This window comes from Parasteatoda tepidariorum, chromosome 8 (assembly GCF_043381705.1).
Source record: "Parasteatoda tepidariorum isolate YZ-2023 chromosome 8, CAS_Ptep_4.0, whole genome shotgun sequence".
Lineage (NCBI taxonomy): Eukaryota > Metazoa > Arthropoda > Arachnida > Araneae > Theridiidae > Parasteatoda > Parasteatoda tepidariorum.
In genome coordinates, this window is record NC_092211.1 from 82,257,066 (window position 1) to 82,271,602 (window position 14,537).

The 14,537-nt window shown below is 28.9% G+C and overlaps 1 protein-coding gene across 3 annotated transcripts in view; it reads right to left on the reverse strand.

The window, feature by feature from the left end:
• The window catches only part of LOC107445388 (solute carrier family member malvolio), a 58,404-nt gene extending 44,594 nt beyond the window's left edge, over positions 1 to 13,810 (reverse strand). For 2 of the 3 annotated variants that reach the window (XM_071184284.1, XM_016059767.3), the window contains exon 1: positions 11,253 to 11,394. In XM_071184284.1, coding sequence (XP_071040385.1) covers positions 11,253 to 11,290 — 38 coding nt within the window. In that variant the 5' untranslated portion in view covers positions 11,291 to 11,394. Of the gene's footprint in view, positions 1 to 3,096; positions 5,893 to 11,252 lie in introns of those variants that run through there. The other variant, XM_071184283.1, reaches the window with a different exon arrangement.
• Positions 13,811 to 14,537: the final 727 nt, after the last annotated feature.

Sequence of the window (14,537 nt, forward strand, 5' to 3'; positions counted from 1 at the left end):
GATTTAACTATTTCAATATTTAGAACAGGTTTTTGCTCGGGTCGGTGGAAAGAAAGGTATAAGGGAAAGTGGGGCTTTGAGGAAAACTCCTCCAGGCTGAAAGTCTGGGGCTGTCTGCTGCTATGGTAACATGCGAGAGCACATTTCTAATGGGTGTGAAATGGAGGAAAGAAGGTGCCGATTGCTTTACTCACGACCCCTATTCGAAGTGACCTTTCCTTGTAACCATAGTACCCGCCACGACGCTAGACGGGTGTCTGGAAGAGTTCTCCTGAAAGCCGTACTATATATATTCAGGGGAGAGAGTAGCTCCCCTTTTTCAAATGCACTATCCTTGTTTCCATAACAGCAGACAGCAGAGTTCGATCTATAGACAAACCTTAATTCAGACGCAATATCGAAAATGCGAAATTTCTTCGATGAAAACTATTATAGGTTAAAACTCGTGCTGCCATAGAAACAGCCTTTTTTCAAATTATTTTAAAATGGAAGCAGACGAAACAACTAGAAAAAATTAAGTATTATTGCGCAAAAAATGGCCAAATTATTGTGATGTTTAATTTTGATAATGAGTACTAATTTAAATTTTAAAAAAAAATTATATTCTCAAAGTACTATAAAACAAAATGGATGGAGAAATTTAAAAAAAAAAATCGCCATATTATTATTGGCGCCAATGATGTTTAATTAATTTTGGTGATAGGCACTCCTGGCATTATGATAACTGGTGCAGTTTAATTGGTACGAAATGCATAAATATAGGTACAATGTATTATCTAAAAATATATATTTTATACCCATTAAAACTGCATCAATGCAGGGAAACTAAAATATAGATACTGTGAAAGAGATTTTTTTCGGTACCTCTAAAGGGATGGGTACGAGTTTGTGATAAATTTTGTTTATAATGAGTTCGCTTCGCACAACGGAATCATGCCAAATGATTCCAAATACAGTTAATCTTTATTTTAATGGGATGAAGTACTAAAGACGTGTTTTGCTAAATCTTACAACGTTAAATGGACAGAAGGACGAAATATAATGAGGCATCTAAAAAATAGAACTATATTTTAGTTTTATTAATTGTGTTAGCAATATGTTCTAGTTTTGAGTAGGTTTTTGTAACATTATCAAAACTGATATATTGATTGTTTATACTTTTTTCAATCCAGTACGAAGATCGGATATTTTGCTAGTCTAGGGTAATAAATAAACATTTTTAGAGTACATTACTTGACTGAGAAATAAATTTGCTATTTGCCAAGGATCTAGATGCTAAATGCATAAAATAATCGCTATAAATTTATGTACATTGTCTAGAAGAAAATAAATGTACGCATAGTTTTTGTATCTGGCTATATGCAAAGATCTGCATTTAAAACGTTATGTTTCATACAAAATTTCCAGTATTCGGAACAAAAAATTTCATGCAGAATGATATGCATCAACAATTGAGTGTTATTCTGCAGAAAATTTTGTCATGCAGTGTAAGTTGCAGAGAGAAAAAAATTTCTCCATTGAAAATAATCATGAAATTTCGACTGATTTTCGTTGCAAATAATAATGATATATTACATTCACAAAGAAAATAATTATCAAGATGTCAAAACATTAATAAGAAAATAATTATCAAATGTAATTTCCAATACATTAAAAAGAATGAAAGAAAAGAATTTTTTTAAGATGATATACATCTAAAATTTGGGTATTAATATGCTTGAAAAATGAAGAATACAAGTTGAAAATAAGAAAATTTAATAATATGTAAGTAAAAAAAATATTTGCAGATGATTTAAATGCTATGGTTAGTTAAGTATAAGGCGACTTTAAAATTTAAATTTTATTAAAATGTTAACCTTTTTTTAAAAAAATTATTTTCGGTTTTAAGCTTTTTTTTCCTTAATTTTTTTACTCTTCATATCTCAAAATATTTAGCAGTCATTTCTTGTTGAGAGCAAATATTTCACATATTTTTGGTGTAGTATGAAATTTTCTGACATCAAGGATAAATTTAAAAATACAATTAATGTGTCGAAGCTCTTATTTTTAGTCAATTTCATTGCCTTACAATGAAATTAAAGTTGACGATTAAACATACTGAGAATCAATAGATTTAAAAAAAAAAAAAAAAAAAACACCGCAGTATAGAAAAAAAATTACAAAAATCTCAAAAGCTGTGTTATAATAATAGTAATCTAATAGCTTAAATACAAACAACTAATAAGTATACAATTACGTTGAATTATTTACGATAATGTGACATGAAACCTTTAATTAAAGAAAACGTTCTTTGGAATACTGTTGTACGGTTTATCTCTTGGTGCATTAATAAAATCCATTTTTGTACGCTTGTACTGATCAATTAACTAATATGTTGCATGAACTGTTTTGTATTGTATCATAGTTGCAAGCTTGCATGTATTTTGCGATAAAATTAGTCTAGTGGTTTTAATATGTAGTCCGTGGATAAGAAACAAAATTTACCATGATTTTACTACAATAATATTTATACGTTTATATTAACTAAACATATAAACAGGGTGGTCCTTAATCACCACCCTAGCTATAAATATTTAGAGTCTTAGTTAAACTGAAGAAAATAGTTACACACCTTAGGGGTCTTAAATATTTAAGTTGGAAGGAAACGCTACCAAAATCTAAAAAATCAATACACATGAAAGCGTGACTGAAATCATTGAAATTAGTAAGACTGATGAAATTGTAAGATATTTCTAAAAATCGCCCTTTTGTTCCTCTCTGTTAACTCTGATAATCAAGCAAATTCTAATGTATTATGTTCTGCCTTACTTAATTGTGATTTTCTAAATTAAATATCGATTTGCAACTCCGAATATGCATGCTATTTCTGACAAGGATCTGACTTAAATGTATTATAACATAATATTCTTTACAAAGGACCTAATAATTTAACGGCGGTGTTTCTAATTGTTGGACAAAATTAAACAAATTATTATAAACTTAAAGCAAATTATAATTTTACTTCTAATGAGAAACATCTTTTGAAAAAATCATTAAAATTGCCAGATGTGCCTAAAAAATTTTAAATAATAAACTATAAAGAAGTAGAAAAGAAACTAGATTTATGTTGGAATATTTTTTACATTTACTCTTTAATTAAAGTCGTAGAATTTTACACAACATGAATGAAATATGAACATAAATAATTACCACATTTCAGCATGTAAATGACATTGGTAACTTACACTGAACGAATAGTGTTATGTTTAGTTAGAAAATGTGAATTTTTAAAAACTAATCCCTGTGATTTTTTTTTATTTACTCACTTAAGTCAACTTGAACAGCTTTGTCTTCTTTGGGAGTACCAACTTGACACCACTTTTCAATTTTCATAGGTGTAGACGGTGTAGTTTGAATACCTATTTCAAAGAAACATTTTTCATTGACTTTATCAGAAGTTTTTTCATTTACACCAGTTCCATTAGATTTCTCATCAAATATAATTTTTTCTTCACAGTTAGAATTAACTTGATTTTTGTGACTCGATAATGTTGGCGGAAGATCTGGATCGATAGCGATATTGAATTCGTTAAATTGTTCCGAATTTTCTGAACAATTAATACAGCCTTGTACAATTTTGTTCGAATCAGCTACCTCAAATTCACTTTCAGTAAAGATTGCATGGGAAATGTTTCTTGAACAGCAGGACGTGTTTATTGTTTTTTCCTCTCGCAATTTGTTAGATGAATTGCATTGTTTTACTTTTAAAGAATTTGTTTTGTCACTCTCTTGGACGCATAGGAATGTTTTTTCCTTGTTGTCAGTCGATGGTGTTTCTAGATATGATTTTGTTTTTTGAAAGTGAGTCGCTTTATGTTCTTTGAAGCTTAAATCTAAAGGTTCAGGAATAGTGCGCAACGTGTTATTGGAATATTCTGCACCATTTTTAACAGATTTTTCACATTTAGTTTCTGAGTTTCCTTCTTCTGAAATGTCAGTTTTAGTTTTTAGATTAGCAACTTCATCTGCAATTTTATTATTATCTGTATGATTGTCTATTAAATTAGTGTTATCTGTTTCATTATTGGAAGGATTGAAGGTTGTAGACGCATCAATAGAAGTAATCTTTTTAACAGTAATGTTATCAGAATTTGATTCAATTAAAACTAACTCGACAATGTTATTTCTACTAGAAATTTCAGATACTGAACTATCGTTTTTGAAATTGTTACATTCGAAATGCTTTTCATTTTCAGAAAGTCTGTTAGTTTCGGAAAAGACGCCTTTCATATAATTATCACATCTCGGGACATGTTCTCGTTTTTGAAGTTTAGGTGTAACGAAGTTGTTGAATTTCGTGTTGCCCTCATCATTATGAAGGGTTACTAAATGTTCCATTTCAAAGTTTCGAGTATTCCCTTTTACAGTTTTTGAAAAAGTATTTGTATTTTTTAAAATTTTACGAGATAACTCTCGAGCTTTCTTTTTATAATTTTCGAAAATTTTATTTGTCTTATTTCCTAATATGGGTTGAATGAATGTATTCTCACATCTGTTGTAAGTGACGCTTTCCTTTTGAGTTTCATATCCCAATAAATCCATCATTGACGACGTTTTTTTCTCACTCAAATCTATCTTTGTAAGACAAGTATAGTTGTTTTTTGACGAAGGTTCATTCATATTCACGTTTTCCTTATTTTCTTCAACTTTGGTATTCATGGATTTTTTAGAATCACTTAACAGGATTTTATTAGACTGTTCTTTTTCTGTGCTCTCCAGTAAAATATTTTTTGGGCTTAGAGGCTGTGAATTAAATGGTTGAGATAATGTTGAATTAGTTATGCTACCTAATTTTTCTGTCTTTCTGTTTTCTTCATCAAACTTAGATGCGGAATTTGCTGCAGAATTCTCAAACATAGTTTCGAATAATATTTTATTACCTTCAGAGTTGTGTCTTAGAGTAGTATCATTAAGATTGACTTCCATGTCACGATTTAGTAGCTCAGTGTTCTTAATTTTTCTAAATTTCTCAAAAAAATCACGTCCTTTTCGAACATCTTGGCATTGTTCAGAATTTCTCGTTTTCAGCTTTTTTCTTTTTTTACAGTTTAAAAGCTCATGGTTGTTTTTGACTTTTGAATTCGATATCCGTTTAGGATTAGCTCTTTGTTCGCGAGAACAGGTTTCGATCTGATTAAAATCTCTGATGAACTCATTCTGTCCAAACTCTGTTACACAATTTTCACTTAATGAATAACTATCTTCTGCCTTTAATGGACTGCTTAGATTGTCAAAATTTAAAAGTCGAAGATCTTTGTTTCCGTAAGCATATTTCTTAAAGCCCTCATTAATATCTGGATTTTGAGGCAATAAATAAGAAGGATAATTGGAAATATTATCATCCTTAATGCATTTATTCAAATTACTATCAGGTACTAGCTTTTGGTTAGGGTTCCTATTCATGCTCGAATTGAATGAGTTTCGGAATTTATACTGAGAGTTTTCTAAAATTTCATCAATTTCTTTTATTATAAATAAAGATTCATCGACATCAGACATATTTTTCCCATATTGTATAACATCATACCTGGAACCAGAATTATAGTGTATGCCGGACGAATAGGTAGTATTATCAAAATAGTTGTCACCGGAAACTTTCATTTTCCATCCTTTGGGCAGTCGTTTCTTCTTGCAAAATGGTAATGACTTAATTGATTTCCCTCCAAATCTTTTAGGAGTAAAAAATGATTGAGGTGAACGATTCAATTGGCTTGCATGAGGTTTAAGTGTCTGAAGTTTTTGTTGGAAGTAATTTCTAATGTCTGTCTTCTTATTAAACGACATCTTGAATAAACTGTTGAATCCAAGATAAGAAATCAACTCTAGCTGCCAGATTTTTATTTCAATAAAACCCTTTAAAAGTGGAAGCATATTAAGTATATTTATATTTTTAGTTATTTTCTAAAACAATGCACAAAACTTTGAAATATTAGTTCAATTTCAAATAATGACAATGATTTAATTAATTAGAACTTGTTTCATATAATCAGTATTTAAAAACATCCCGATATTATGTTTGTATACTAAAAATTATTTTCATAAATTTGTTTACATATTTTTGAAAGAAGGAGGCCTAGCACTATCCCTTATTTGCAGTTAACTTACTGTTTAACCTTTTTTTTTGTATGTTGTTTTATTCGAATGTTATAAAAGTAAAGGAAAAATTAAAATTTTTCATATGAAAAATTAATATTTTCTATATGCAAAATCCCTAAAATAAGAATAAACAACTTCATAAATAGCAAAGTTTTGAGAGTAATGTAAGACGCTTGTTATTCTAAAAACTGTGTCAATAAAATTATTTTTTTGTTGTTGTTGAGAAAAATGAATGCAAAATTTTTTTTATACTTGAATGAATTATTTATCATGTAGGTTTCTTTCATGTAGGTTAGAAACTATTCTACAACAATAATTTCTCAACCATATCAGCTACAGAGCCTCATTATTGCATGGGACTAAGGGCCCTGAGCACAGTGTCAGAAGAGTCACTAAATAATGTATGTTATTAATATTTATTTTTAATAATATTTCTTTATCCTTTCACTAGATTAATCAACATTTGATATGCATACTTTTCTGCGTTTTATAAAACATTATTAGTTTGATTTTTACTTTAATGAACAAAAAAAAAAAGCAAAAAAAAAAATTGCTCAGTTTCTATGCAAATACTATATTTATTATGAAAATATGATAAGAATTCGATGTTCTACTTATTTTAAACAGAAATTCCATAGAATTAATTTCAGCCACAAAAATCAGAATTATTAGTATTGAATTATTAGCATTATATTATGTAAGTATTACATTGAATTATTAGTATTCTACACAAGATCCATAATTTAATTTTTTTTATTGCAGAAAGAGGCTCTAATTTACCACTGAATTCAATATAACAATCCGAATTTGGCACTTTCAATTTTATCTCCTGCGATTCCCGGACGTAACTCCGAAGTCTAAACTTCAAGTCTTATATCCATATATGGCAGTACTTTTACTTTCGTTAGTTGTACCGACGGTACAAGTAAAAAGTACGTACTTTTACTTTTACTTCGTTACATTTTAAAGTTAGTACTTTTACTTGTACTTTCGTTACTTTTTTAGGGAAAAAGTATAAGTATTTGTAACGGAAATGTCGAATGAAATCGTTACTTTTTTCTAAAACTCGGTAAGCTTTCTAAAAAAAAAATATTAAATTGAAAAAAAATGCTTATGTTTTTTTTTAATTAATAAAATTAATGTGCAATATACATGCATTCACAGCTAACTTCGTGTTTAAATACCTTCTGTTTCAACTTATACTGCACATTCAATTATTTTTTACTAGCTCAAAGATCACAAAGCTATCTGAAACCCTGTGTTTGCTTTGTTTACGTTTGTGCTTTTGAAACGCGTCTCTAAAGAGTAAAACAATCTTAAATCAATGGTAATTTAAATAAATAAAAATAATAAACTAAAAATTAAAATCAATAGATAAAATTTCTTTTTCGTGCAAATCCATAAAAAGTTTGAAATTAAAACTATATTTGATTTTAAAATTATATTATACGATTATATTATAAAATTATATTATAATATTCTTCCGAATTTAAAAATAAATTAATGTCCATAACTTTCAAAATTAAAAATAATTAAATAAATAACAACAATTTTGCAAAAACATTAAAGAACATAAGAATATTATTCAATAAAATTTTAGGTTACTTTGAATTTTCGATTTCCTAGAAATGTACTTTTAAATCGTTACTTTTTTTGTTTAGTACTTGTACTTTTACTTGTACTTTTTACTCGTTACTTTTTAAAATAAGAACTTTTTACTTTTTACTCGTTACTTTTTTTAAAAATACTTGTACTTTTACTCGTTACTTATTAAAAGTAACGTTGCCATATATGCTTATATCATTTCGAAAACTTGGGCATCAATTTGTGCAATATAGTACCTTGCTCGAAGTTGACTCCTAATTCTACTCTTCAAGTTTGTCTCCTGTTTCTTTCTTTTTCCGTTTTTTTTTCTAAATTTTATTTATTTTATTTTATATCCGTCGTTGACCCAATTTTTGGGTTTGCGACTACTAATGTTCAACTCCGTAGCCTTGTAATTTCGAACCAATCCAGCAGACAAGGAAACTCCTGGATCAGTACCCAGAGGTATTGATTTGTTATGGGAACATGGAGGACTTTGCGACTCGACAGATTTAACATGCACCAGTCACCATTTACTACACGGGGAGTCTTCAGCCGGCGGGGATCGAACCCACGAACTCTTGGACATGGGCCCAGTGCCCTACCGACCAGGCTACCCCGGTCCAAATTTTATTTATTATTATTATTTTTTTTTTAGTTTCTCGCGGGAGCCACTGCTCAGTTTTTGTTTTGCTGTAATAACTAGTGGGCCCCGCTCCCTGTTCGTTGACTTTCCCCAACCCACGAAACAACCGTGTAAACTAGTTTCCCTATAATCGCATGCAACCTTCTGTAGTTTGCTTTGCAAACCACACTCTCTACAAAGTTAAATTCTTTTAAAATGTCTTCTAGAGTAAAATCTTCAAAATTTTAAGAAAATATTAAAATATTTATAACCAATTCCTCTTTAAAAATTAAAATTTTTAGTCTATAATAGGTTACTGAAATAAAAAATTTAAAATTGAATTAAATGACATGCAATAGAAAAACTTGTAGAAGCAAAACAATAATTATGCTTTTTAAAAAACAACATGTAAGACGGCACGTCTCCTACGCATTCTTTCAATGTTACGTCTTTCATAACTGTCATAAACGCTTTCTTCTGTTTTTGGAGCAAGCTTATTTTATTATGCTTAAAAAAACGTAACAGCACGACTAATGTCCATTTTTCAATGAATAATAATAACAACGAATAAAATAATTATTTAATCTGTATAAGTATAATTAAAACATAATATAGAACACTTTGGTTATCGTTATGAATTATTCACTTTCAAACTTTCAATTCTTTCCAACTTATAGCTTAGTTTGTATTCGTTTTTCATTGTCCAAGCAGGAAAAGAATTTTCAATTAAAAGTTTGTAAACATGTACGTTAACGCTTTCCTGCTAATATGACAGCTCACACACTTGATATTTTAATTCTATGTTACCAACGCGAAAAAGAAATAAAGACTTTCTTTGTCACTCTGCATAAGAAATCTATAGATAGGTAGTGCATTTGTTAATTATATTTTTGTAAAATATGTAATACATTTCTCCTAAGAGAGAATATTTTTTCAGGTATAGTATAAAACTGATTTTACACGAATAAATTTAAGTCAAATTGAATATTTTGACATCACCATTCGAAGTGCAAAATAAAAATTTTAAACTTTGAGTAATTTGTGAAAATCATAAGCCATATATGAGCCTTAGACGTGATGTTCCAAATGATCGAAGATGTAGGTCATACATGGCTAGTTCGTCATTCTACAATACTAAGGCAAAGTGACTGTAAAGTATTCATAAGTTTATACTTTATTCTCAAATTTTATGCATTTTATATTAATTCGACGCATCAGATACTACCAATAACGATTAAGCTGCGTGTCAGTTGTGTGCCTATAGATATACTTAAGATGTTTATCATATTTATTAAATTTAGACATAATCAACCGATTGATCACATTTTCATGGTCTAAATATTACAAAAAATAATGCTTATCTTGTAAATACATCAAATACCAAAAGAAGAATAAATTCTAATGTGAACTGAAAACATATAGTAAACTATATTAAAATTATTAAAAGTATAGAAAATTCGAAATCATTAAAGAATAACATATATAAAATAACAGTTCTATCATGATACAGAAATAGATAACCCAATAATTATTTACAGATAAATAACCGAATAATTTATTTAACTACGATAATCACTTGATTTGCGACATTCTTTTTCGAATAAATTAACATTTAATTTACACACAACAAAAATAAATGAAATGCTTACATTTATACATGATTTCGAACTAATAATCAATTTGACTAAAAAATGATTTTCAGGATGTATAATAAGAAAAAAAATAATTTAAACAAAATAATAGCAAATTACATAATTTATGAAGAAAAAAGTAATTGGGAACATGCTTACATTTTAAAGAAAAATATATGGTAAAATGAAAAAAAAAAATCATTATGAAACTATCTAAAAATATTCACATTAGAAAACAGTTGATATGACTAATATCACTTTTATTTTGTTAAAACATGATGCAGACGATATATTAAACGGGGAAAAATAGCATATGATCTTTATTCTTATTAACTATTTTATTTAAAGATAATTACAATGATGATGAAAATAGAGATTAAAATAAGAATAAAAAGTCTTAAATACATTATTGAAAAAAAAAAAACAATAAAGTCAAATAACTATATCCATTTTTTTAAGGAAAACAAATAGCATAGAATTTATTTAGATTTATAAAAGCAGGCGATTTTTAAATTTCTTTAAGTGAGAACTGCTAAATTAGGTGAGTAAAATACATTTGCCAAAAATTTTTTTTAAAAAATATTCACAAATTTAAAAATTTTTGAGAGTTGAATAAAGAAAATATTGGAAATATATACATCTATAAAAATATAAATACATAATTTTAATTCATTTTTAAGTAAATGAAAGTGGAAATTATTTTATGTTAAAGCATTTATTCCCCCCCCCCTCAATTTTTTTTTTATAAATGTAAAAAAAATTTCAAATTTAATGACCAATAACTTAATTATCAAATTCGTTTAAAAATGTTCTTTTTAAAATTTTTTGCTCAAGCCTAATATTTATCAGTTACAAAATTAAATATCGAAATAAAAAATAAAAGTAATAGATTTAAAGTTTTTGTTTCCATATCGAATGAATGTCTCATTTGGTTGGTCTAGGAACATTGACCTCTCCCTATGCACGTCACTGCTAGATAAAGCTGATCAAATGGTACTATCTAAACTAAATATGAAGTCAAAACTACTGGGGCATCTTGTGGTAGTGAGACGTATGCTTAGTAGAAGACTAACCTCTGAGGTCATAAACAGAATTTTAGAAACATAATGAACTAACATGGGTAATTTGTAATATTCATTACAAAGCATTATATAACGACAAGGATTCAAGTTATCGACACATTCAATTGTATTTCCGTATCAGATTTCTCACCCACAGATAAAAATCAAACAAGAAAACGAATAACAAAAAAAAAATTTTTTTTTAGCACATCTCACCTAACGAAAAATGATTCTTTATCTTCCAAATAAAGCATGTGTATTTCGAAAGACAACGATGATAAAACGAAATTAATTTGAACGGAGCAGCTTTAAACAATTCAAATTAGCCAACATATCTTATTATACTTGTGCGGCATTGTGACTGAATTCCGATAAAGATTTAGAAGCAGGTAATTATGTGAAGATAACAATAAAGTGGCTAGATAAGGAAAACTATTTATGATCAATGGCGTTCAAAGGTGAGGGGATGTTTGGGGTTAACTCATAAGATTCAACTCTCCTGAAAATAGGAATAATATAATCAGTGAAGAGGGTAAAATAAAAATATATTTAATTAAAAGAAATAATGATGATGATGGAATTATATTCTTAAAAATCTAAATATATAACTTAAATCTGTTTTTATGTAAATGCATGCGGAAATTATTCTATGATGAAAAATTACCCTTTATTTTTCTCAGATGGAAAAAAATATTTAAGTTATGACTTAATAATGACCTAAAACTTTTCATTAAATTTGTTTAAAAACCACAGTCAAATATTTACCGAATGAAAAATTTAAATTCGTAATAAAAATAACAGAAACAGGTTTAAAGCGACGTTTAAGAAACATTCGTTTACTTATTCAACAGACAGTTGGCATGACGTTTTAAATTGTTTAACTATTACCAATAATAATTTAAAAAAAACTTCATTTCATACTAGTAATGAACTTGTCCTTTATTTTTATTGCAATGATTGACAACTTTGGGTAGAAAATGAAGGCACTAATCTCGCATCAACAATTGATTTAGAATCGCAAGATACACAAGAAAAAAAATTATGCATAAAGATGGAAATAGATACTGAAGTTCAAACTAATAATAATAAAAAAAAAAGAACCAGATATATGCTGACACAAAAGGCGTGATTAATAACTAAGTTCAAAATGTGAGTGATTGGAGAGACAGTTAAGAAATGGCTTGAAAAGCAGGTAAAGAAAGATGGAGATTGCGTCGACTAAAAACTTTTTGGAACCTACTCTCGGACAAAATGTATTAGGAAAAACAAATATAGATATTTTTTACTAAGTTATCAATTTAATTTCCAATATTATTGAAATTTCATTCTCGATTTTTAGAGATGAATTATTTTCGGATATTTATGTATTCAATACTTTATGGTTTTTGATGCCTAATTATTGGTGGGAGATTCTCTTCTTTGGTTCTCAGGACTGATGTTTCCAAGCCACGAATGTTTAAAAATTTATCTCAAGAAATTTCTCTCCACCACTAAGTCTCATGATTAAAAGTCAAAAAGAGTTTATTCAATTTTATTTTATTCTATTTCAACCTTTATTTTTTCGTCAGAAATGGTTAAGTAGTGAATAGAAATGTCAGCATCTTCCTCAATGCTAGGTACTGTGTCTAATAGTTATTCAGTGAAAGTGGGCAAAATAAGCCTAATTTTTCTATGGTTTACAGCAGGGATGGGCAGACTTTTTTGGTCGAGGGGCCAAAAATCAAGAAAATAAAATGTTTGGTGGGCCAAGTAAAAACTTCAAAATTTAAGAAAAAAAGGTGATATGCAAGTTTTAATTTAAATATTTAGTGAGATGAAGGAAATTGCGATTTCATTTTTAAAAGTTCCTTACATTAAGGTTGGAAGTGAGATGTGCTTATTTTAAGGAACAAGGCTAAATGCTTTGCTGTTAGTCTACTTCTGAAATGATTTTTTCTAAGGTTCATAGTTGAAAACTCTTGCTCACATATATAAGATTAAGCAAACATGCACTAATTTTCTGAGTATGAAATATTAAATTTCGGAAACTAGCTTTTGGAAAGGATTTGTAAAACTTTGGAATAGTATTTAGAAACGACTGCTTCAGATGATTGTTAGATTGTCCGCTCTTTGGAGCGTAAAATGCGCAGTCTGCCAAATGTGAAGTGCAATTTACCTATATTAGATTCCATAAGTCAGCTCCTCGAGAGAGACAAGCGCTAGTTGGAGCCAATCTACGGCTATTCTATAAAGAACTTCTGCTTTCAACATTTTACCAATTGAAGCTGTCTGAGCTAACTATTTCCATCAATTTATGTTTTGTAGAACAAAATTATAGAAAGCAAAAACTTCATCAGTACTTTGTTGAAAAAGGAAAAACAGAAATAATTTTAAACATAGTCGACAAGAAAATGGATGTATATTGTTTATATTTGCCACTGATCGGCAAATAAAAATTCTATCCGCGGGCCGGATAAAATCTTCCAGAGGGCCACAGTTTGCCCATCCCTGGTTTAAAGGGTAATATTACCCAAATAAAAAAAGAATAAATACATAACATATAAAAATTTCACAATCATATCCCTCAAATGGATATCATATGTAACAAAAATTGAAGTAATACGAAAAACTTACCAAATATTGATATGGGCTTCACGGATAAAAGTTGCAAAGTAACTCAAATTGCTTGCTCAACACTCACGTTCGAAAATATTTTTCTGCTGGAAAACTGTTATTAAGGGAAGTGATTCTGCCTCAGTCTTGACAATATAACAACGAACAGCACAGATTTTTTTTTTACAGAACTAACTACTCTTTGCCACCTAAAGTTTCTTTCTTTCCCTTTAGAGAATGGCCGAAGTTACCCCGGTAGCCAAAGTAAACTCAGTTGATGGCACCTAAAAGCTTGTATTGTAATCAGGAGCAGAACTCCAGTAAAAATTTTTTTGTTTGAAATATTTTTTGTCATGACTATTGTTTACAAACTAAATATTTTAGGCGAACCGGGTTCAAATCCCAGTCAATACGAATTCCACATCTGGCTTGCACCGACCACAGTGCTGACGTGAAATATCCTCAGTGGTAGACGGATTACGGGTTAGAGTCCCCTTGCCGTTAAGCTAACCGTGGGAGGTTCTCGTGGTCTTCCTCTCCATGTAACGCAAATGCGGGGGTTAGCTCCATCAAACAGTCCTCCACGAAGGCAAATTTCTCCCAATACTCGATCCAGGAGTTTCCTCGTCTTCTGGATTGGCTTCAAAATTACAAGTCTACGGAGTTGAACATAAGTGGTCGTAAACCCATAAAATTAGGTCGGCTGTTCAACGACGGTTATATACATATATATATAAACTAAATATTTTAAATTATGAAACATTAACACTATCTTACTAAAAATAAATTAGAAAAAGATTTGAACCCTTAAAAATGAAATTTTTTTAAAAATATTTTTTCACTATTTCTGAATAACTTCAAAGAAAAACAAACAAACATTAACACATTATTCTGATATGTTTCTTAAAA